Genomic DNA, 23772 nt, shown 5'->3' with positions numbered 1-23772 from the left:
AGAAGGAAGCCGCAAAGAGCTAAGCTTTGACCTCGTCCTGCCCCCCCTCCTGCTGACCGAGGGCGTGCAAATGCGTCCCTGTCATGGCCGCGGTTCAGTCCATTTGCGCAACCGGAGCCATGTGCTTCTCCTTTGAGGGGACGAAAGTCCCCGCCGACTCACGCGCCGGAGCAAACCCCAGCTTTCCAGGAAGGCGGAAGGCGCCCTGCCTTCCTCCCGCGGGTTTTATCGGGGGGTGGGGAGCGTGTTGGTGCATCTCTGAGGAGCCCGGGCTGATGGGTCGCCTCTGTCCCTGCTAGTGTGTGAGAATGGCTGGCGCTGCTGCCTGATAAACCGCGACCGCAAGATGCCCACCGACTACATCCGCAATGGCGTTCTGTACGTGACGGAGAAGTGAGTGCCTCCGCGGGCCGCGCCGCCCCTGCCGCTCCTGCTGAAGGGACGGGCCTCAGGGACGGTCCTGGCTCTCGCTGGACGCCCCAGGATGTGTGACGCCTGCGGACACGAGTCAGATGTGGTGTAGGCCGTGGAGTCAGCTCTAGAAGCGATAAAACCCTCTCTCAGACTGAAATCCTTTGTAAAAAGCCAGTGCGTGGTGACAGGTGGGAGGGGCTCTCTGCTCGGGGCCGCTGCCCGCCCCACAGGGGACCGTGGTGGCCGCAGCCCGGGCTGGCGTCCCTGTGCCATGGCTGGATCATGCCTCTGCCCTCTCTCCTCTCGTAGTTACTTGTGCTTCGAAAGCTCCAAATCCGGTTCTTCCAAGAGAAACAAGGTCATCAAACTGGTGGACATCACAGACATCCAGAAGGTCAGTGTGGGCCCCCCCTCCCCTTCTCCGTGACGCCTTCAGGATTCCGGAGGAGAGGGGCCACAGGGCCACGGAGCTGATGGGCTTCAGTTGGAAGTCAGATGTGTTCACAGTGAGGGAGTGATGCCGTTTGGAGACACTGGGGTACCCACGTCAGGGCTCCCCTTCTAGAAGGCTTCCATGCAGAGCCCCCTGGCTCCCGTCAGTGTCTGTGTAGCACGGGCCGCCCCACGTCCTCACGGGTCAGCGCCAGGTGCCTTCCCACAGAGGGGGAAGGGGGGAGCAGAGCAAGGTGGGCCCGCCCAGGCGCCTGGGCCCCCTCACCACTGTGTATCCGCCCCTCGGCCCTGAGACGCTCCCCCCCCCCACCTCGGGTGTGTCCTTAGCCCATGTTCCTCGAGTGTGGTCACATGGAGCGGGCAGGGCATGTGCGGTACCCAGAGGAGGGCTTGGCACACACACTTGGGAAAGGGTGGCCGGGTCCGCCTGCTCCCTGCCTCCGGGGTCTGAGCGTCCGGGTACAGGCTAGCCCGGGCCGGGGGTGGGCCCCAGCTCCCCCCACAGAGAGATGTGCAGCCATTAGGACAGGAGGCGCCCCCCGACGCGCACTGCCCCTCGGGGAGACCCCGTCTCACTCAGGCCTGCTGGGAGAGGATGGGATGGGGAAGGGGTAGGTCTGGTGTCTTGGTCGGGAAGTGAGTCTGTCCTCTCGTGGTCACGAAGGCGGGACTCTGTGGGGCTGGCTGGCTGTGGGCCCCTGGGAGAGTGGCCTGGGGCCTGGGGACAGGCCTGGCCCTGATCCCGGGAGGGGCCCAGGCTGACCGTGTGCTGTCGTGTCCCTTAGTACAAGGTCCTCTCTGTCCTCCCGGGCTCGGGCATGGGGATCGCTGTGTCGACGCCCTCAACCCAGAAAGTAAGTGCTGGGCGGGAATCCGGGGAGATGGCAGGGTGGCCGGGGGTGTGGCTCTAAATCCTGGGGCACATGGAGCCACCGACCGGCTGGGGACCCGAGGGGCCCCCTCTCTTCCTCTTTCCTTCGCTGTGGCCACCAGAGCCTCCTGCCACTGCGAGTCCGGGTCAGGTTCTGGGCTGAGGCCTGCGGGGAGGTGGGTGGGGCCGGGGGGCTTGGCCTCCGTGGGGGGGGGGGGGGGGTCTGCCCTTGGGCACCGGACCCTGTGGGGCTCCGCTCGGACCTGGCCTGGGGCCGGGCAAGGCCTGCGTGTCAGGGCGTCTTGTCCTCACGCCCTCCTGGCTGCGCGGGGTCACCCACGGCATCTCCACCCGCCAGCCGCTGGTGTTCGGGGCCATGGTGCATAGAGACGAGGCGTTCGAGACCATTTTCAGCCAGTACATGAAAATCACGGCGGCCGCGGCATCTGGCAGCGACAGCTAGTGTTGATTCTCCCGGGACGATGCTGGAAGGGTTTTGTTTTGGTTTTGGTTTTTTTGTTGTTTTTTTTTTAAACAATTTGATAGTGGAAAAACAATTGGACATCCTCCTGATCTTTTGCAATAATTCCCCTCGATCTGTGGTTTTTATTGTGTTCACCCCGCGTTTCACGGACCCCTTCACGCAGGGGTTGGGGCCCTCAGGCGGTGCCCGCCCATCTCACGGGTGAGGCGCGTCTCACGGCCACGTGGACACGGAGGGCAGGGGACCCTCGGAGGCCAGCGGAAGGGAGGACACACAGGACACGCCCGCCCCAGCCGCGCACCCAGCCCTCCAGAGGCCGAAGCTCCACACCGAAGGCGTAGCTGAGGAGCATTGGTGGTCCCTCTTCCCGGGTGTGAAGGATGTCGGTGATGAGCGACTCAGAGGCGCCTTCACCAACCGCCCTGAACCGGCCAGTGGGTCTCCTCCTTCCTCTAGCGAGGCCTCCTGCTGCGTGTTGGGGGCCGGGGGGGGGGGGGGGGGGGGGCGGGGCAGGGGCGTGGCTCGATCTGGCTCCGGCTCTGTGCTGACCGTCCGCAGGGGGCGGGGGCCGGGAGGCGGGCTGGGCTGGGCCCCACCCGCCACGAAGGCCAGCGGCCATCTCGGCCTCACCAGCCGCCAGGAGGCCCGGAGTCGGCGGCCCCTGCGGCCGTGGAGTGGTGCGCAGGTAGAAGCACATCTTTTTCACACTCTGCTCTTTGGAAAGCCCCGTAGACCATCTACCAAGGCTTTGGGGGGCACTCTGAACTTGGGTTGCTCTCAGATGGAAATCAACCGCAGCATGGCTGGCGCTGGCCTCGCGGCAGAAGCCACCTGTGTTGGTGAGGGAGGGGGCCCTGGGGCCTGGGGTGGGAGTGGCCTGGACACACGGTGGGCCAGGCTTGCAGCCGGTCTGCCCGTGGTTGCTGCGCAGGGGGGTGCTCGGGAGGTCACCGGCTGCGGGGAGTGACCGTGAGCGGAGCCCAGAGGCTTGGGGCCGGACGGTCCGCACCCCTGACGTCTGACAGGGTCTTGGCAGGCCCACCCCTGTGCCAGCAACACCCTGGGGTGGGAGCGAGCTGCCCCCCTCCCTGCACCTAGCACCAGTCTGGGCCCTGCCCGGGACACCAGTGCACTTGTGGCTGAGGCTGGAGGCTGCCGTCTGCAGGCTGGGTTCACTTGGGGACAGGCCTGTGACCTCTGTGAAGGACAGGCTGAGATTGTGGCGGTCAGCGTGATCGCCCTCCTGGTCAGCACACTTCCAACTCCATCACTCCAGTTCCTCGGCTTGTCCTGAGTCCTTTGGGTGTCACGGAGATTGTTGTTTTTTGAAGAAACAGAAGATTCTATTTTTTACAGAGAGCAAGCTGTTTTTCTTATTTTTGTATCATTTTTCAGATGTAATTTTTACCTTGGCTCCAATCCTAATTTGCTGGTTTGGGTGAGTCTGGTGGCATTGCTCACGTCCCCCTTCATGGGGGGCCATGGGGGCCACATGCCAGGGCCCGGGCCGCGCTCCTGGGGAGCCGCGCCGACCAGCCTGATGAAGCACACACCCCACCCGGTCGGTGAGATCGGAGGGCACCTGCGGCACCCACCACCGCGGTCCGGCTGGCGCTGGTGTTCGCAAGATCCTGCGGGCCGGCCTTCCGTCAAACTGAAGGCAGAACCCACTCTTAAGTCTTGGCTTTGGCTCCCACCATGGGTGCAGGCAAACCGGCTCCCGGGGGCCCCGCGGAGGCCTCAAGCACCCCTGGGGAACCTCCCTTGGTGCCTGAGGCGAGGTGGGGTGGGCCCTGAGCGGCCCCCGGGGACAGGCTTCAGGGTGACGCCCGTGGGTGCCACTTACACCCCTCCCTGGGGCCGCCAAGGGGTCGGTGTGGTGGGGCTCGCCCTCCTCAGCAGAGCGGGTGGTTTGGTTCGAGTCCCTTCTGAGGAGAAAGGGAGATGAAAACTGACCACGTGCGGGGCGCGGCCGCGGGGGCCCTGGGGGGTCGTGCGCCAGTGGCCGGGCCCTTGGGGAGAGCGCAGCTGCGCGGGCTCCCGGCGGCCCAGCAGAGAGAGCCCGGAGTTTCTATCAAATGGTGTAAATCTGGGCAGATATTTAATTTCTATGACTAATCACTGAACTAGAATGAATGTCACATTTTTTATGTCCGAAGCTTGAGTCTATTTTGGATCTGTAAATAATCGTTACTGCTGTCACTTTTGTTCAACAAAAGGATTGTACTGTATGAAGAACCGATGAAAAACCCCCATAACATTTTTTTAAGAAAACTTTGTTTGTTTAAAGAAGTCTTGTATAAATTATAATTTTTATTTAAATAAATCTGAAATGCTTTGTGCTCAGGGAGGGTGGGGGCGCTCGGCCTCCAGGGCAAGGCCCCTGTGCGTCGCAGGCAGCTGAGTGGGGCAGGCGGGCACCCCTCCCGGTGGCCCAGGACCCCCGTGGCCGCCAGGGCTTGGAGGGTAGCGGGGTTCTGGGCTCCAACGCTGTCTGGGTGAGGGGTGAGGTGGGTGCCGGGGGGGGTGTGCTGTGGGGTGGGGCCATGAAGCGGGGTGGGGGGGGCATGAACATCGAGGGGAGGCAGGGGCCCCGGTTCCTGAAGACTGGAGGGCCAGGTTGGGGCATCCAGGGCCTGGTGCTGGGTGGCCAGGCCGTGGGGCCATCACTCTGCTGGGATATGGAGGAGCCTGGGAAAGGGTCCTTGGGGTTGGGGTGCAGGTCCTGGCCCCACCTGGGCATGACTTCCCAGGGAGTGGTGGGCGTCTCTGGGACCAGGTGCTACCTGCAGCCCTCCCCCTGGGGTCTGGGCAGAGGGGTCCCCGGTGGCACCCGTGGCTCAGCGGGTCTAGACACTGACAGTGGGGACAGAGGGATGCAGGAACCTGCTGACGTCTGAAACCACTAGTCCTGCGTGGAGCTGAGCTGGGCACAGCTAAGGGCACCCAGCCTCCTGCACCCCGAGCCCACAGGAGCCCCACCCAGGTCCCACGAAGTGAGCTGAGCTGAACAGAAACCAGGTCTGGTGGGCCAGCCCTGCGCTCAGAAGTGTGGCCTTTGAATACTGCATCCGTGCACCTGTTCATCCATTCCTCCGTTTGTCTTTTCATCTGTCCATCCACCCGGCCACCCACCCATCCATTGCAGGCACTGTCGTAGGGGCTGGGACGTTGCTGTGACGGGCCAGTGGTCCCTGGGGGACCGGGCACCCAGTGAACACTCTCGGGACTGTTGCACCCCCCCACCCCGACTCTCCTGATGACGAGCCCCTCTGCAGCACAGCCCCAGAAGACAGGCGTGCGAGCTCCTGGCCCTGCAGGGACGCCTGCTCTGGGGATGGACACGGGTGAGGAGGGGTCGGAGCTCAGGGTGTGGGCAGCACGGGCCCCTCCCTGCCCACCCTTGCGGATGGGGCTCCCGGTTTGCCTGTATTTAATGTGTCAGTAAAGTAGCACAAATAAGTCTAATTGCTATTGTAAGAACTACTTGGGGACTGTATTTTGGTAGAATCGGTATTGTTGGCAGTCTATATATTTTTAGTTTGTGCGTTTACAGCAGTGCAACAGCTGAAGCTCTTGGCTTCCCCCTGGGGCGTCCGTGAAACCAAAGGAAGCGCCTTGGTGGCCTATGGTACTTGGGCCTTTATTCTTGGGGAGACCGAGCCCCTGCCCGGCTGCTGAAATCTGCTCCCCCTCCACACGCCGGAGCTGGGAAGCCCGCCCCTCTCCTGCAGGGTCCCGGCACCTCCTCCGTCACGGGCTGGCATCGTGCTGGGGGTGCAGGGCTCCCAGCATGTGGGCGGCAGAGGTGGGGGGCGGGCACCCTGGGCCCTGCTCCTTTAGAGACACTGTTGTCCCTTCTGTACTGGGAGTCAGCGCTTGCTGGCACAGATGGGGGGAGATGAAATGGGTAAGGTCCTAAAGGGAGCTACTCAACTATTCCTACTTGTAGATGATGGTACAGTAGAAAACCCCCAGATCTGGAGGTAAGGTGTTTTTTTTTTTTAAGATTTTATTTATTTGACGGAGAGAGCACAAGTGGGGACGGGGGAGGGGCGGGGGGTGAGAAGCAGACCCCCCCCCGCCCCAATGAGCAGGGAGCCCGACACGGGGTTTGATCCCAGGACCCCGGGACCACGACCTGAGCCGAAGGCAGACCCTTCACCAACTGAGCCACCCAGGCATCCCATATAGGTAAGTTTTCATAGTAAGAGGCGTGTTTTCTGGATACCAGATGATACACTAAAAAAAATTTAAAAATCACATTTCTATGTAAAAACAAAATTTTAGAATAGTCGCAAAATACAGTTTTTAGGAATATATCTAAACAATTCAGAGATTGTGGGAAAATTATAAAACCACCTGGGTGGCTCAATCGTTAAGTGTGTGCCTTCGGCTCAGGTCATGATCCCGGGGTCCTGGGATTGAGCCCCACGTCTGGCTCCCTGCTCCGCGGGAAGCCTGCTTCTCCCTCTCCCGCTCCCCCTGCTTGTGTTCCCTCTCTCGCTGTCTCCCTCTCTCTCTGTCAAATAAATAAATAAAATATTAAAAAAAAAAAAAACTGTTCGAAAGACCTGAGTGAGGACTTACAAGTGGGAATGTATGCAGTGTTCCTAGACTGGAAAGTTCAGCTTCATGATGGAAACGTCTTCTCAGACGTGCAGAATTAAGAAGCAAGTTCCAGAAAATGACACACAGTGTGACTCCTTTCAGGTGAAGAGCAAAACCTGCGGAATAAGACTGAACGTTGCAGGGAATGTCGGTGTGTAGGGAAAGAAAGCACCTTTCTTGTGCCCGCTTGGGCTTGGGGGCTGTGGCCCGCCGAGTAAGCAGGCAGGCGAACAGGAGAAAAGGCAAACAATTATTTGATGCTAATAGCTTATTTTTTGTACATGGAGACATTTATAGAAAAAGATCGGAAAACCCAAAGAAGCAGTTAGACCCTGGGGCTTATGCACCATTTTAACAAAAGGGCAAATTGTCAAGATGTGACAAGACAAAGGAAAAGGGGTTTGGACTTCTAAGGTAACAGGACATTATTGGGTAATTTCATGTGGGGAAGTGATGGAAGGTTAAGGGTTGTGCAGACCCATCTCGGCGCCGACCGTCCCAGTGGTGGAGGCGGTTCAGCTCCTGGCGCTAGAGAGGAAGACACACCTTCTCAAGGGGAAGTTCACGTCCTGCTTTTCAGCAGACGGGGTGGGGGGCAGAGGGCGCCTCCTGCATTTGCTGCTTCTTGACAGTCTGCCGCTTAAAACAATCCTTATGCCAAAGTGGCCTATTTCAGGGTGAGCTGTTCTGACCCCGTCATATGGATAAACAAGGGAATCATACACTGGAAACGGGGGTCCCCCCCCAAGGGGAACACGGACTTTGGGGTGAAGTTCCATCTCTTTGGGTGGTAGCTACACATCGTTCGTTTTATTCTTGTTCTTTCAATTGTTAAAAAGGTGGGGGCGCCTGGGTGGCTCGGTCGATGGGGCGTCCGCCTCTTGATTTCGGCTCAGGTCATGATCTCAGGGTTGTGGGATTGAGCCTGTGGTCGGCTGGGCTCCGTGCTCAGCAGGGAGTCTGCCTGGGATGCTCCCTCTCCCCCTCCCCCTGCTCACATGCACCTGCTTGCTCTCAAAAAAGTAATAAAAAAATGGGCATATGGGGCGCCTGGGTGGCTCAGTCGGGTGAGCGGCTGCCTTCGGCTCAGGTCATGATCCTGGAGTCCTGGGATCGAGTCCTGTGTCGGCTCCCTGCTCAGTGGGGAGGCTGCTTCTCTCTCTCCCTCTGCCGCTCCCCCTGCTTGTGTTCCTTCTATCTCTTTGTGTCAAATAAATAAATAAAATCTTTAAAAAAAAATGTGCATGTGTTTTCACAAAACATGCTCTACTTTGAACAAGAATTTATCAAAGTGAAAAAGAAACTCTGCCCAAAGTAACTTTATTTTTGTCTTCCCAAACAAATCAGAGCAAATATGCCATTTTCCAATCTTGAAACCAGCAAGATTACAAGAAAATGAAGCCACCCTTTCAGTCCGTACTTGCCGGTTACACAGGATTGTACCAGAACAGTCGCAGCGCCCGCCCAGCGAGCCGCAAGGCACTGCGCGCCAGGTGCTCACTTGGTGAGGAATTAAGCAGGAATAGAGTCAGAGCGTAATGGCTGCCATGGTGTTTTTGCACCAATAAGTCACAAAGGATGTTAAAACATAGACTAACCTTCTAAATGAGCCTAAGTTTTCACTAACCCACCATCAGTTCCGTTCCCCCCCCCCCCCAAGCCCCTGGAGCCCGGGTGTTGTGGGGCCTTCCTGGAGATGGGCGCCTCTCGCCCAGGTGGGAATGTCCGAACGGTCCTCGTGTCCTGTGTGCGGATCATCGAGAGCTCTCGGGGGTTCCGACGATCACACGTGCCCTGAGAAGAGCCCCAAGGCCTGCGGTTCTGGACGTCGGGCAGCCGTGCGGGAAGCCCAGGGCGGGGCCGGCTCTCTCGGGGAACAGAGAATGCTTACCGTGGCCTGGACTGTTTTTCTAAAATTGGCAGTGGGTTTTAGGACAGACCAGTACTGTTTTGGGGAACCTTGCGAAGGAGCACATTCCACAGCGTGGCTCTGGCCGGCCGGGCCCTGATGTGCGGCCGCTGCTCCCGCACGGAGCCGCCCGTCCTTCTTTGGTTTCTTCCAACCAGCAGCGAGCACTGAGACTCACAAACGGCCAGTGTAGCTTTACTTTCCGTACCCAGACTCTGCACCACCCACGACTTAGCAGACCCTGCCGTGTGTACAACTACTTGATGATATGGTCTATTGAAAAAACCACTGTTAAAGCTGCCCTTTTGTCTGACCTGGATGGGACTGAATGATAAAATAGGAGATTTCATGTATACTTCAAAATACAAACGCTGCAAGTGAATTCTAAAAATGTATGATGCCTGTTGATGCCAACAGGACCAGCTGCTCCTCGCACAACGGCGTGTAAATGACCTGTAACAGTCAGGCTTCCTGTCTCTGCAAACCAGAGTTCAGGCTGCAGCTTGTGTTTAAAATAGAGCTATTTTCGATGCATCTTCCGTATACCTAAGTGTGAGTACAAAGAAAATGAGGCCAGAGCGCAGACGAGGGCCGCCCCAGGGACCGGGGGTCACAGCTACAGGGAACCCCCTGGCCACTGCGGCTCCAGCACATCAGCAGACATCTACGGCACTAACCACGGAGACACTGTACAGTCTTCGGGTTGAAAAGGACATCATTTTCAATAAATATATAGAATCAAGTGTGAAGAAAAGCACAAGTCTGGACCACGTATGTAAACTTGGGGCCTGCACCCAAGGGGCCCCGGGAACTCGGGACCCCCACCCCCAACGGGGCTCGGGCACTCGGGTTTGAAGTGAACACAGAATTCACGAAGTGAATTTGTACGTCCTGCACACCCGCTTCCTTCCGCTTCCCCACGAAGCCCACCTGTCACCCACTGGGTCGCTACGAAGCATCAGTACTCTACATTTAAAATAGGTGCCAGGTCCAGAGCTCATGATTGTTCTTGCTACCAGCTGGATTGTCCCAGAAGCACTAGCACGATGAAAGCAAGGGCTGGTGGGATTTGAAAGAAACAGCGTCCCCCCTGTCAGTAGAGTCCTTCTCCCTAAAATGGTCCCGCTCCGAGGTCACCGAAGCCGCCCAGGATGCGCCGGATCCAGTAAGCGCGTTCCAAGCACAAGTTAAGGTGAAGATAACTTGAAGGCAATCCAGTATTTTCCAAAACCTTCGCGTAAGTCCTGCAAAGTGGATCAGTGAGCTGCTAGATACCTCCTGTCCAGACGCTGTGACCTCACATCCACTGTCCCTAAAATGACTGCGGTAGAGCCACAGATGGGCCCTTCAAAACTGCGCCGTTGGCATAAAATCTAAGAAGGCAGCGACCCCAAACCGACAAGTGCCGTTTGCTGAGAATAAGTTATGTGAAACGCAACCCACAGGTTCACAGAGAGCTGAAAATGCCAGGTATGTTCACGAAATTGTTGACAAAGGTATTCTGTCTAAAATCAAGATCTAACTATCAAAAATAAATTTCTAAATTTAAATGTATATATCAATGTAATTGTTCTGCAGAAATTTTCTTAAATAACGTTCATGCTTCCCAAGCACAGCAAGGCAGGTGATGCGCGAGGGCGGCTCAGCTGTCCGGTTCTTCCTTAGGACCCTCCTCGATGCCCCGTGCAAAGAGGCGAACGAGCTGGCAGTGGACCCTGCAGAGACAAAGGGCCATGTGTGACCCCCAGTGCCCCCTAACCCTTGGCCCCACAGCTGGTCAAGGCTGGGGGAGGGTGGGGGTCTCCTCATGGCCGGCTCTGGGCCTGACCCCGCAGGGACAGGTCAGGGGCGCAGAGTGACTTACCCACGCTCTTGAGAAGCCTGTTTTGTAAAGGGAGCTGAGGGCCCTGCAGACGCGGTTCCATATCCAGCACCCGCCCTTCAGCAGCGTGACAAGCCTCTAGATGACCATATTCCAAGCTTTCAGGGCAGCGGGGAGGGCTCCACGGGGGTGACCCCCTTCATACGGGATGTGCAGGATGTCTGGTCACCCAGGACGAGTGGGCTCCACCCCAGCCCTGGCCCGGGGGCCCGAGGCATGGCCAAGGTGCCCTGGAGACCCTGCCTCCCACAAGCATGAGGACGAGAGCCGAGGGGCTCAGTGGTCCGCATGGCCACCAGCCCACCGGCAGGGCCACTGTCCCCCTTAATTAATGCCGTTGCAGCCTCCTCCACGACGTTCAGTAAGAAAAACCCCCTAACTAAGCCACTCGCCGGTTAAGGCATGGTAGTATTATCAAGATACCTAAGAGTATACTTGACAAAAGAACGCTGTTCCTAATCTTCAAAATAACCTACTTTTTAAGTAAATCCTTAAGCCACGACTAAAAATGATTCCATGTCTTTAACTTGTGAAATTGCAGAAGCTGAACCCCTGCATACACAACTGTCCTGGCAGGTTTTCCTGCGGCCTCGTGGCCACCTCTTGTCTTCTGATGCCTGTGGGTCTGGAGAGGACCCCCCGCCCCGCGAGCCGACCCCCAGCTCCGGCCACAGGTGGGGCTCCCTGAGGCCCCGAGGGGCTGTCGGTGGACTCGGTGACGTGGGACCCAGGAAGGGTCTGCCAAGGTGGCCGGCTTGTCTGTCTAACGAGTACGTCGTGTTGTGACCCGCGTGGTGGTAGCCCAGTATCCCGAGCGAGCGAGACGGCGGTGCGCCGGGGGCTGAGCCCCAGAGCGCGCTCCTGGGCCGGGGGCCGCGGGGCTCACGGGGCCGCGGGAGGCACCTCGGGCGCGCACCTGACCTCGATGGAGGAGCTGCTCAGGAGCTCCCCGTCGCAGTTCCAGGAGCTGCTGGACGCGGTGCCGCAGCAGGCGGGCGTGTCGCTGCACATGGGCCCGAACCGCGTCTTCCCCCGCTCCCTGAGGCCGCCTTCCTCGTCCTCCGGCTGCTTCGACAGAAACTGGAATTTCCTGACTCGATAAACTTCCACGAAAGCGAAGTCAAACTACCGAGAGACACAGCAGGGGGTCGTGTTCTTAGAGGCGCTGAGCCGGGGAGGCCGGGCCGTGGGCAGCGACCACGGCTGCGTCCACAGCCACGAGCGCTTTCTGAAGAGTCCCGGCAGGGGCGCCCGGGCGGCTCCGTCGGTTGAGCGTCCGACTCTTGGCTTCATCTCAGGTCACGACCTCAGGGTCGTGGGACTGAGCCTTACGTCGGGCTCTGCCCCTCCCCCCGCTCTCTCTAAAAGATAAATAAATCTTAAAAAAAAAAAAAAAAAAAGAATTCTGGTGGTTCCCTAGCAATAACTTGTAGAATTCTTTACCTTTTTCACAAGCACTATTTTAAAAGCCACATAAAAACACCATTAAGACTAGACCTTAAATACAATTTAAGTAAAAAAAAAAACCCCAAAACGAAAAACAACCCACAAATCTGGGTAAAATCAGAGACGGACCCACAGCTCCGGGCCTCTCGATGCCGTGAGACGTGGGGTCTTCCGCTGTGTGGACAAGGGTGCCCGCGACTACGGACACGTTTGCTGGAGGAGACTATGTATTGCTAGCGAGCCTTCACCAGGAGGCCCTGAGACTAGGCGCTTCCGGTAGGTGAGGCCCGGCCCGGGAAGCCGCTCCCAGCGCACCGCGAGCGGGGACAGGGCCACGGACCCCACTGGCCACCATGGGGCGCGGCACGAGCCCGCCACTCACCTGGTCGTACTGGTTGGTGTGCCTGACGAGAAACCTCAGAAAGTTGAAACGGGAGCATTTCCGGATAAGGATGAGGTCGGAAGACCCGTCCCCCAAGTGGGCGGCCGGGGAGAGGCCCCGGGGGCTCCGGGGACAAGCACAGGACATGTTGGTGGCGTTGATGGCCAGGAACTTCCCACAGACCACCTTCCACTCTTCCACCTCCTCTGAAGCAGAAAGGGGCGTTGCAGATGGGACGTTAGACGCGCCGGGCGTCCCGAGACCATCCCCACAAGTTCCCCACGCAACTGACCCCCCAGCAGCAGCACAAAGAATCCTGTGCCGACCGCCGGGCCCAGAGGGCTGCCTCCCAAAGGCAGAGCTGTTGCGCTGGTCCCCGTGGGCACTTTTGGACAATTTAGAACAGGGGTCGCCCAGTCTGGCCTGCCCCTGATTTTGTGTGGCCTGTGAGCTAAGAGTCATTTTCACATTTTTAAATGGTTGGAAATAAGAGGAATGGTATGTTGTGACGTGAACATGCTGTGGAGCTCTCAGTGCCCATCAGGAGCGGTTTGGGGGCGCCAATTCCCTCGGGAGTGCCGGGCCAAGCCCAAAGGCCCGCGTGTGAGCGGGTGGCAGGGGCGCTCGCTGGGCCCCGGGCAGAGCTTCGTGGGGGACGGGGGCCCGGCTGGCGCCCCAAAAGCGGCGTCCCCTGCCATCTGCGCCTCCCCAAAGGCTGGCAAATGGCAACCATCTGCTGCCGCCGGGAGCTCAGGAGAAAGGGATGCGCCGTGCGGCACCGGCGGAGGGAGAGACCGGCCGCGGGAAGACGCGATGTCCTCCAAGATTCAAAAGCGCGCAGTTCTGCACACGCTCACGACTGTGTTTTCTGAGACGTTACCCGTGTTCGCTAAGCCGTACAACGACTTCTTCTGCTCCTCCTCCAGCTGCTGCTTGCTCTGTCTGCACACAAAGCATCTGAAAGACAGACAAGGACCGACCCTCCCTGCGGAGCGCAGACGGGACCGCGGGCCGCGGACGCTCGGCGCGGACACGGGACTGCGGTAATTCCCATGTGACAGCAAGCTCGGTTTCAGAGGCTTAGCTAACAATACTTCCTTTGCACACCAACTTGAATTTTCCAAATTAGATCTTGTAACAACTACACATGTCCGCGAGCCCTGCTCTCACACGTGTAAGCATCACAAGAACAGAGAGTCCTACGAGGCCATGAAGCCAGGTCGGCTTGGCCCCCCAGTGAGCGGCGCTCCGGCAGGAGTCAAGGCCAAGAAGGGTACAAAATCCACAGGCCAAGTGATGCTGTGGCTCTGTTCTAGTCGCTGACAAGCAAGTAGACGGCTGGGAGCGTCCTGCGGCCCTGGGCACCACTGGACTCCCTCACTGTCCCCACGCCGGTGAGATTAGCTCAGCAGCTCAGCTTAGCAACACGACGGTAAAACAGCTCCTGCCTCTAACCGTTCCGATTTATGGTCTCAAATCCTTCACTTCCACGAGGGACGCACACGGGTGCACGTGAACCCGCACCGAGCTAGGCCATCGCTGGGCACGCGAGAACCACGTTCTCCCATCAACACCGAAGATGCCCCGCGTCCGCGGCAGGAGCACAGCCCCAAAGAGCCCGGCTTTCGTTCACGGCACGAGCAGCAGACACGCGGGAGAATGCGCTTACCCTGCCCGGCAGGGCTTCCTGTCCCTCGGAGACCCCACCGTGTGCCGTGCTGGCAGGAAAGACACCGTCCCCTCGTAGCAGTGATGGGAGAGAAAGGTCTTCAAACCTGAAAGCAGAGTGCAAAGCCATCAGCCCAGCGGCACCTCCCGGCCACGGGACCCCAGGACACGCCAGCAGCGTGCTCCGAGACCCGGGTGACGGGAGCGTTACTGTGAGTTACCTGAGAAGTCATATCTGATGAGACCCATCCACCGCTTCTTCTCGCTGTCCTTGATGATGTCCCCGTAGAAGCCGTACCCCAGCAGGGACACAGAGTATCGCAGCAGCGTGCTGTTGTGATGCACGGAGGACACGTCCATGGGCAACGAGTCCCCTGCGGAGAGAAGCGGTCCCCTGTCCACTCCCGCGCCGCACCTCCTCCCGCCCCGACGGGGCCTGGTGGGCACGTGCCGACGCAGATGATTAACACGGGAGGGAGGCAGGGGGCTGTGCCCCGGGGGGCCGGGTGCCTGCTCTTCATTCAAATGACAGAATTTCACGAACATTCCCAAAACAGGTTTGGAAAGCTGTCCTGTCGGGACAGAACACCCACGGCCCCACGGAGCGCGTGCCGTGCCGCGAAAGGAAGAAAAGGCACCCACGTTCTAAAACTGGCAATCATCGCTGCGTGACTCATCAGCAGCACTTGAATGGCTCCGGTCACAAGGAAGAAGCACTGTCGCTGGGGACAAGGAGGGAGCCACGTGCTTATGGAGCAGGGGCCGTGGCCATTCCTGACTTTCTGAGCCAGCAACTAGCAACACAGGTGGCCTCCCGCCCTTGGGGCTGAGCGCGCAGGTGCCCGGTAAATGCCACATGGAAGGGGTGTCGCAGGTGCCATGGATTCGGGCCTGGGCAAGCCTGTCCTGATGGGGACGGGGGCCGTGCCCTGGACACAGCTCCAGAGAACAGAGCACCGGGCGAGTGTGGGGCATGTTGGGGCCAGAGGGTCGGCCTGGCCCGCACACGGGGACACTGAGGCAGCTGGTCAGGTCACAGGGTGTGGCTGCAGAGCGGGGGCCCCAGACGGCGCTGAGCAGGGTCTGTGCTGATGAAGCATCCCCCGCAACGGCCACGGGAAGACAGGACGAGATGGGAGGTGGCAAGGAACCAGGGCCCAGGGAGCCCAGCTGGCAGGAGGCCCAGGGAGGTCCGCACTGCTCACACGGCCAGTGCCACGGACAGGGACCTACCCACGATGATGTGCAGAGCGGACGTCTCCGCATCGTTTGTGCCCACCGTCGAAAAACACACACAGTCTGTTGACCCTAAAGAAGGAAAAAGGAAAGGAAGGTCTTGGACATCATGATAATAATTTAAAATTGCAGCAGGTTTTCCAACGGAGTGACCCGCTCTTCCTTTTGGCCCTGGAGTAAGGACACAAGGACTAAACACGAGCCAAACAAAGTGAATACTGGACAAATGGAGATTAATTCATCAGACATGTGGAGACTGCCTGCAGTAATCCCACTAACTCCTCACCGAGCTTTCAGACACTGCTGCCCCGTCTTGGGGAGCGGAGCCCGAGACGTGTGGGCAGTGGCGGCGGCCAGGGCGTCGCTCCGCACTCTGCGTGGCGTCTATGTCCCCCCTTCACACACCAGCGGCCACAGGACCCACGGGCATATGCAGAGTCATCACCAGCAGGAATGTGGGTGCAGAACAAGAACAACCCGTGGACGTCCCAGAAAAAGCCCCGTGGAAGCCCGCGCCCCGACACCGGCGGCCCTGGTCCACAGCCTGCACCCCGACACCGGCAGCCTGATCCACAGAATGCTCTGGGGCCCATCACTGCTCAAAGATGCATGGCAGCTGCCACCTAACAGACTGGAGGGGACCCCACGGAGCTCAGCGAGCACACGCCTCCCACTGACATGCTCGTGCGTAGACTGAGGGTAACCTCAGGGAACCCAGCTGGTGCCAGGATCCCCGGGTCATGGTGATGATGCTACGGACCATCCCTACGTCTGTCCTGCTTCTAACTGGGGCATAATCCAGGTGACTGTTGTCAGCCTGAGTGGGCAGAGAATCTCCTGGGCTCTTATTTATCACAGGTTCCTGAACCCCAACTCCCCCGAGATTCTGATTCAACAGGTCTGGGATGGGGCTGAGCAATCTGAATTTTAACACGTCTGCTAACTGGGTGAAAAAGCCTACCGTGGATTTCCCAAGAGTAAAGTGCGTGACAGGATCTAGAATTGCACCGTATTGCCACAGACCCAGACCCATCAGGGAATAACCGGAGTTAACAGGCACAGAAGCCTGCCCGTCGGCAGGGCCCAGATGCCCCGCCCTCGGGCCCCCAAACAATCAATTGATTCTCCCGTCATAAGTGATGTTCCCTGAAGCCGGAAAACTCGTGGTTCCCCACAGACGTGCTGGATTGCAAGCACCCTGTGTTGTGTCTCAGAGTAACAGAACCCGGTCCAGTTTGTCATCAGAGTGGAGGCTCTTATTTCATCCAAGTGCCCGTATGGCTTCTGATTGCTGGTAAGTTATATAAACACACACGTATGTTTTTAATATGGGTTTTTTTTTTCTTTTTTTGTTAATCTTAACCTGAAGACTTCAATAGTATCTCATTCCAAAAATGAGCCAAAAAGTAAACATTTTTAAATAAACATTTAAGACCATAGGAGTAAGTCTTAAAATATTAAAAATTCACAGCAACAGCATCTAAGAACCCGTGTGGTTTCAGAGTCTCCCACACCCTCATCTTTGTAACGAAGGGTACCTGGATAACCAGCATGAACATTTCTAAGAGAACAAACTCTGAAAGAGCTATTTAATGACTCTGAACTATGCCCTCAGGTAGTTCTTCCCATCGTCAGAACCTTCCGGAATGTCCGCGGAGCCCACTTGCTCCCCTTGCATGCCCCAAGCCTTGTTTACTTTGCCGGCACGCCGGCCCGGACTCCCAGACTCGCCTGCATTCCCAGAGACGGGACTGCACCCCCAGCAGGAACTCCGCAAGGAGCCCAGTAAGCACGAAGCAGCGAGCGTCTGGTCCCTAATCCCACCCCGCGGTCTAGACGCCCGAGGCCTCGCCGGGCCGGACACCACACGACGGGAGCGGAGTCTCGGGATGGAACTCCCCAGGGCTCAGGTGTGCGCGTGCTGGGGCGCCCGGCAGAGCCACGGCAAAGTGGGCTGTGGCGATGACCCATCTCCGGGGTGGCACCGCGCCGTTCCCAAGCTGCTGCAGGCGTCTCATCCACGGAGGTGTGGACGGGACAGGGCGAGGCGCCCGGCCTTCCTGGTCAGGCATCCAGGCCCTGGCCGGGCTGGGGTGTGGCCCCCGTGTACTTGCGTTCCAGGATTTCCCAGGGCCCTGCCCCTGGACAGGCAGGCGACCTGTGCTTCTGACAGGTTTCGGGGATGGTTTTGCTGAAAAGTCAGATTTTTAAAGGAGGTCATCACTCAGCTTACTCCCTCCGCAGGAGCCTCCTTGGGGCCACCGCCCTCTGCCTGCAGCTCCCCCTGCGCCCCACCTCTTGCTCCCCGCTCACGCCTCCTGGCCAGAGCCAGGCTCATCCTGCCCTGGGGCCCCTGCAAGGACCACTGCTGCCCAAAGGCAGGCCTGTCCTCACCGCACTCTGGGCCCTGGACCAGTGTCACCCCAAGAGGCTTCCCAGAGCACCCTGTCTGCAATGGCATGCCCCCCCCACCCCGCACTGCTCGGCTCTCTGCGTTCTGTACCCACAGTTGGCCTCCCTGCACCCTGGGGGCCCCGCCTCACTCACTCTGGGGCCCACAGCGGGGCTGGGAAGCCTGTGTTGCGAGCGTGTGTGATCACTGACTGAACGAGTGACCTGCCCGAGCTCCAGGGAGGCTTCAGCTCTTGGCACCTGCCGTTTTGAAGAGGCCAGCCTGGCGCAGGTGGAGAGACCCGGGTGGCAGCAGACAAGTCCCCCAAACACTGTTCCATCCTTTTAACTTTGAGTGTGCTTCAACAGCTCATCCCTCGGATGTGACCTAACTCGCCGGGCATTTCCTCAGACATCTGTGTGGCCAAGGCTTTGACCAAGAGGAAGCCCCAGCTGGAAACGCAAAGTCTGGCTCAGACCAGGCGACAGGATGGGGTTCCACAACGAAGTCCGCAGAGGCGCGGGGGCTCTGGTGTGCCCACGGAAACAAGGACAGAGGGCCCCCTTCCTTCTGTGGCCTGGCTCCTTCCTCTAAATCCTCAAGTGGTAAGAGACTGGAATTTACAAAGCATCAGCACTGGAGCAGCGAGTTGGTCTCTGACACACTCTGTCTCGGACCATCCCAGCCACCCCGAGGCTGCCACACACCGGCTAGAACCCCGCAGCCGGCTCCCCCGCAGCGCTGGCCATCTACTGCCGAGTGTTGGCCCCATGGCCCCCAAGGAGCCCCGTCTCCAGTCTCCATGAGAACTCTTGCCCCCACCCCGATGCCTTGTCTTCGTGCCCCCGGGTTACCAAGGCCAACATCACAGGGTCACCCTGCTGCCTCCTTCATCCTTATGCGTCCATCCGATGCCTGTTGGCTCTGCTGCAAAGCTATGCCCGCGTCACAGCCGACCACACGGCCACCGGCCCAAGCACTGGTGTCTTCCCCGGGGCTCGGGCACCGCCGCCCAGAACAGAGCGCAGGGGGTGGTCTTCCAGCCCATTCAGATAACACTGCCCACTGGCCTCTACGACATCCTCCCTCTCGAGCCGGGTCCTTGTGCAGGCCCCTCGGTGACTCCACTCCTGGCACACCCCTGCCAGCGGGCCCCTTTCCTGGGCACACAGCCCTGCCCCAGCTGACCCTCGGCATACCCACGTCCGTGCACGGCCGGCCCCTCACCTGTCGCCTCTCAGGAAGGGCCCTGGGCTCCCCACAGGGAAGCCCCTCCTGGCCACTGTCCCTGAACCCATTTCCTCCACAGCATGCCCGCCATGGAAAACCCTTCTGTGCCCACGTTTCCTGTGCGGTGGGGGCCTCCTGTGTGGGCAGAGGCCACGCCCATCTTGTCCTCCGCCGAACCCCAGGGCCCCGAACACCCACAGCACGCACTCCGCCCGTCCCCACGACCCTGCCGACGTGTGGGAGCTGCAGCAGCTCCTACGCTGCGCTTCTGAACGTTAACAGCTTAGGGCTGTAAGCATCAGCGCTACTGTGGGCCAATGGCCATAAAAGACATCACGGAAAAGTAGTTCAGCCGGTAGAAAAATAAAATTCATGTCGTCCGGAACAGACCACATGCAAACTCAAAAGACAGAAGCCTAACTTGGGAAAGAGGCTGTGAGCTGTAACCAACCAAGAATAAATACGTCTACTGTATAAACAACGTCATTCCGTCGGGAAAAGCCTTCTCCTGACTGTGGGGCGGGGCAGAGCGGTCCCTCGGGGGCCTTGTGACGCTCATCTTGGTCCATAAAGCAGCACCACGACGGCAACGCCTTCACAGTGGTTGTAAACGGCGTGACATGATGCGCCATGTGGGATTTTTGCCTGGCCTGTGTCACTGTCGCTCGGGGGCAGACCCGGGGTGCTGGGCAGAGGCGCCGCCTCCCTGTGGCACTGCTTGCGAAGCCTCGAACCAACAATGCACAGGCTTTACTTAGCTCAACACGGTAATTTTTCAAAGAACCAGGCACCTCCTACAGACACAAAACATGCTGAGCCAGGGGCGGCTGGGGGTGCTCAGTCCACTGGGCGCCTGACTCTCGGTTCCGGCTCAGGTTGTGATCTCAGGGCCATGGGATCAAGCCCCACGTCGGGCTCCAATCTTGGTGAGGAGTCAGCCTGAGATTCTCTCTCCCTCTCTCTGCCCCTCCTCCCCCCAACCCTCAAATAAATAAATCAATCTGAAACAAAACAAAACAAAACAACACACTGAGCCAGACCTCTCTGGGACACAGCCCAGGAGCCCACGGGGTGAACAGCCCCTGGTCCCCATCCCTCCCCATCTTATATAGGAGGGCGCCCCGCCCCAGTGCATGAGCCCCCCCACCAGCTCCCATGCCCCACACCGCGGTCTGGGCTACAAGCCACTTCCAGAAAACCACCTGCTTCCCTGGCTTCCTTCCTTCTCGATCGTGCTCTGGGGTCCCCTGCCCCCCAGCCCCCCACCCCCGCCAACTGGTCAGTCCTTTGAGAGCAGACAGTCCCCCAGCTGCCGGCTTCTCAGTGCCTGTGGGAAGCGGGACAGGAACCCCTCAAACACACATCCGGGGTCCTTTACTTGCTCGTAAACTGTCTCAACCAAGTCTGCACCCGTGTGGTGATAAAAATCACCGTTTCAGCAACAAAATGAACCTGAAGGAAAACCAAGCTTGATGCCCCCAGGGAAGGGGGGGAGGCGGCGCCCCTACCTGCAGGGATGATGCCAATCCTGAGCGGGCTGGGCACCAGCGCTGCCCTGGGCTGGTTCTGGTCCACGCCGGCGTTCTGCTGCGTCCTTCCAATCAGGCCGTGCAAGACCTCGCTGAACATGCCGTCTCCACCGACGCAGACGATTCTGCAGAGGGACACGGGCTGTTAGGGTCCCTCTGCTACCCCCACAATCCCCCCACAATGCTGCACTCTCCCCTGGGGCCCCGCTCCTCACGGAGAAGGCCCTCCTCCTCAGTCTGCAAGCCAGGTGCTTCCCCTCAGGCCACAGCGCTAAGAAATAAGCCGACAAGACAAAAGCAGAACAGACCTCTCCCTCCACGGCCCTCCACCAGCCAGACTCTGGCAGGCAGCCCCGCGCCCTTAACCTTCACGCTGCCTGGACTCCGGGGGCTGACCCGCCCCGCCGAGCCCTCAGCTCACGCTCCCCACGCTGGCTGCACCACGGTCTCCAAACCCGACTGCAGCTCCTTATCTCGTGGCTTGGTAACGTCACTGTCACTTGGGTTACGAGTCCCTGCGTGTCTCCTGTAGGATTCCATCACCGGGACCAGTCAGTTCTCCCCCAGACGTCCTGGAGACCACCCCCTCCGCGTGTGTCATCTGCTGCTGTCCAGCCGGCTTTGCCTACAGCGCCCAGCCTCCCGCAGCCGTTCCGGGCCCCATCCCACCGCATCGGTACTCGCCCCATGGCCTTCAGAAGGGCCCTTCCAACACACCTGATCCTCGGCACCGGTCTGTGAGCACCCCTGGGTCCTCACCACTGAGGAGGCAGCCACCCTTCCCCAGGTCTCGGGCGCTCATTCGTCGAGCACCTGCCACGCGCTAGGCCTGTGCCCGGTGCTGGGGGAGAGCTAAGCACAGGGCCCAGGACGCTGGCGCTCCAGGGGCTGACACGCCAGCAGAGACAGACACGGCACAGACGCAGCCCTGCACGCAGCAGCCCCCCGCCCCGTGGCACACGGCCAAGCACGCACAACCGGGGCCGACCAAGAGGAGACATCAGACACACCCAAACCGAGGGGCACGACGCACTCCTGGTCTATGCTCCCGAAACCTCAGCCGCACCAAGAAAGGCTGAGGAACGGCTCCAGATCTGAGACTAGAGTGCTCACAAGAGCCCGAGGGCTAGGCAGGTCTCCTGCTGTAAAGGAAGAGGGGACAAGGCGGGGCCCGAAACGGGACAGCAAGCAGCTAAGAGCCTGGTGTCATGTGGTTTCCCGGGTCATCATGGTATTTGGTTCTGTAAGAGAATAGCCTTGTTTCTAGGAAATGTGCACTCAACTATTTAGGGACAAAGGGAATCACGTCCGTAATGGACTTTCAAATGATCCAGAGAAGATTCATAGGTAGGAAGACAGAAAAGGAAACGGTCAGTGGTTGTCTCTAAGTCGTAGAAGGGGGTGTGACGGAACTTTCTGCTGTTTCTCATTTTCTCCGATGACAATTAGGAACAAAACTAAGGACAGGGAGTGAACAACGCTAAGATGGGTAAAGCCTGATTAGCGTCCACTATGTAGGAGTCAAGATGAAAGGAACTGTACTCACCCATCGTATTTGTCTATGTTGATCTCATATAAACTCTCCTTGGCCTGGTTTGCACGTTCAGTTACTGTGGGGAAGAATAACATTACGTTGTAGAGCTTACATTCAAATCTGAGAATCCAATTTAAAACAAAAAGCAAGCAAACACTTCCTTTCACATGAGGTCCTATAACATCTTCAGGAGGATTTCCTGCAAGAAGTCGCTCTTACAGAAAGGGGACACTGACCTCAGTGGAAGGTGACATGCTCAGGGTAAGATGTCACGTACTTGGCATCTAATTGCCAACACACGGTAACTTTTTGGAAAGAGATTATGTCTTCCATCTTATAGTTTCTTATTATCCCAGTTATGCTGAAAATTTTAATTAATTGAATTAAAATAAAATAAAACTTAAAAAAATTCAACTTTAGAATATCCCAAGGTGTAAGAAAAAGAAAACGTGAGTCCACAGGCTGTGTATTCAACGTAAGAAACAAAAACAGAACAGAAAAGCTACTGTGCGTGGAGTCTTGTACCCCTGACTTCCCAGCTTTTATCACAGCCACTTTTTTTCAGTGAAAAGTTCTCTGGAAAGACCACGTTAAAGGTCCACGTGCTGTCCCTTCGGACTCACAGGGGCACAACTGTAGCCCCACGTTTCCTGCCAGTGGGCGCTCACGTTGTTTCAACATTTGCTATTATAAAATGTGGCCGCGCACCTCTGCGCGCATCACCCTGTACACCTGATTGTCACCCCAGGAAAGAGTGAGAAACTGGGATATTAGGCGAACACCCCACATTTTTAAGGCTCTTTGCCCACACTGCTGGTGGCCCCTCAGGAAGTGTGTACAGACCTCAGGGCACGGGGTCGGGGGAGGAGAACAGCGTCCCCGAGCCCCGCCCGGCTTTGAGAATTTGTGCTAAAAACTTGGTGCCACAAACACGGCACCACATTACGTTTCTTCAGGTGTCACTTATTGGTGAAATCCTTTCTAAGCCTTATAAATTGCTTGTATCTCTTCTTGCAAGAATTTTCTGTCCCTGATCTTTACCCTTTCATCTTCTTAGTGTTTCTCTCGAGTGTTTTTTTTTTTTTTTAAGATTTTATTTATTTATTTGACAGAGAGAGACACAGCGAGAGAGGGAACACAAGCAGGGGGAGTGGGAGAGGGAGAAGCAGGCTTCCCTCTGAGCAGGGAGCCCGATGTGGGGCTCGATCCCAGGACCCTGGGACCATGACCTGAGCCGAAGGCAGACGCTTAAGGACTGAGCCACCCAGGCACCCCTCGAATGCTTTTTGTTTACGCTAAGACCTGGCTAGAAAAGTATACATTCTTTATTTTGTATTGTTCTTGTTCTGGTATATAAAACAACACATTTTACTTTCTTTAAAATAACCTGTAAGATAAAAATCTCGTCTAGTAACCACACTTGTATCATTCTCACACTTACTCCATATATTTAACAGAATTTATACCTTACCAATTATTTCGGTGGTGATGGAGGCTAACGTAAACAACGGTGCCACTTTCCTTTCATAGATCCGCTTGCCTTGTCCTTTCCCTCCGAACGGATTAATAAACACCAGTAAATGCTTTGGTCTCGATGCTATAAAACAACGATGTGTAAATCACAGTGAATGCAACAAATATCAACAGGAAGGACTGTGTTACTGAAGAATATCTAATGACTATGGTTTGAGAACTCTGCTTAGTATTGCCTGAAAAAAGTATCTTTAAGTT

At 57.8% G+C, this 23772-nt stretch overlaps 2 protein-coding genes across 9 annotated transcripts in view; one reads left to right on the top strand and one right to left on the bottom strand.

The window, feature by feature from the left end:
• Positions 1–6268, top strand: part of GRAMD4 (GRAM domain containing 4) — a 76622-nt gene extending 70354 nt beyond the window's left edge. For 5 of the 6 annotated variants that reach the window (XM_027595009.2, XM_027595008.2, XM_027595010.2 and 2 more), the window contains 4 exons: positions 300–393; positions 724–808; positions 1653–1721; positions 2097–2697. In XM_027595009.2, coding sequence (XP_027450810.1) covers positions 300–393; positions 724–808; positions 1653–1721; positions 2097–2201 — 353 coding nt within the window. In that variant the 3' untranslated portion in view covers positions 2202–2697. Of the gene's footprint in view, positions 1–299; positions 394–723; positions 809–1652; positions 1722–2096; positions 2698–5370 lie in introns of those variants that run through there. The other variant, XM_027595007.1, reaches the window with a different exon arrangement.
• Positions 6269–8142: 1874 nt separating this feature from the next.
• CERK (ceramide kinase) overlaps positions 8143–23772 on the bottom strand; it is a 42502-nt gene continuing 26872 nt past the window's right edge. For all 3 annotated transcript variants that reach the window (XM_027593272.2, XM_027593271.2, XM_027593270.2), the window contains 10 exons: positions 23513–23638; positions 22054–22117; positions 20487–20632; positions 15354–15428; positions 14342–14494; positions 14122–14227; positions 13333–13409; positions 12453–12658; positions 11541–11749; positions 8143–10457 (listed from right to left, as the gene is read on the bottom strand). In XM_027593272.2, the coding sequence (XP_027449073.1) occupies positions 10385–10457; positions 11541–11749; positions 12453–12658; positions 13333–13409; positions 14122–14227; positions 14342–14494; positions 15354–15428; positions 20487–20632; positions 22054–22117; positions 23513–23638 (1235 nt within the window). In that variant the 3' untranslated portion in view covers positions 8143–10384. The remainder of the gene's footprint in view (positions 10458–11540; positions 11750–12452; positions 12659–13332; positions 13410–14121; positions 14228–14341; positions 14495–15353; positions 15429–20486; positions 20633–22053; positions 22118–23512; positions 23639–23772) is intronic.

The sequence above is a fragment of the Zalophus californianus genome, chromosome 9, assembly GCF_009762305.2.
Source record: "Zalophus californianus isolate mZalCal1 chromosome 9, mZalCal1.pri.v2, whole genome shotgun sequence".
In the NCBI taxonomy this organism is placed as follows: domain Eukaryota; kingdom Metazoa; phylum Chordata; class Mammalia; order Carnivora; family Otariidae; genus Zalophus; species Zalophus californianus.
Note: the sequence above shows the minus strand (reverse complement) of the source record. Positions and strands in the feature narration are given on the sequence as shown.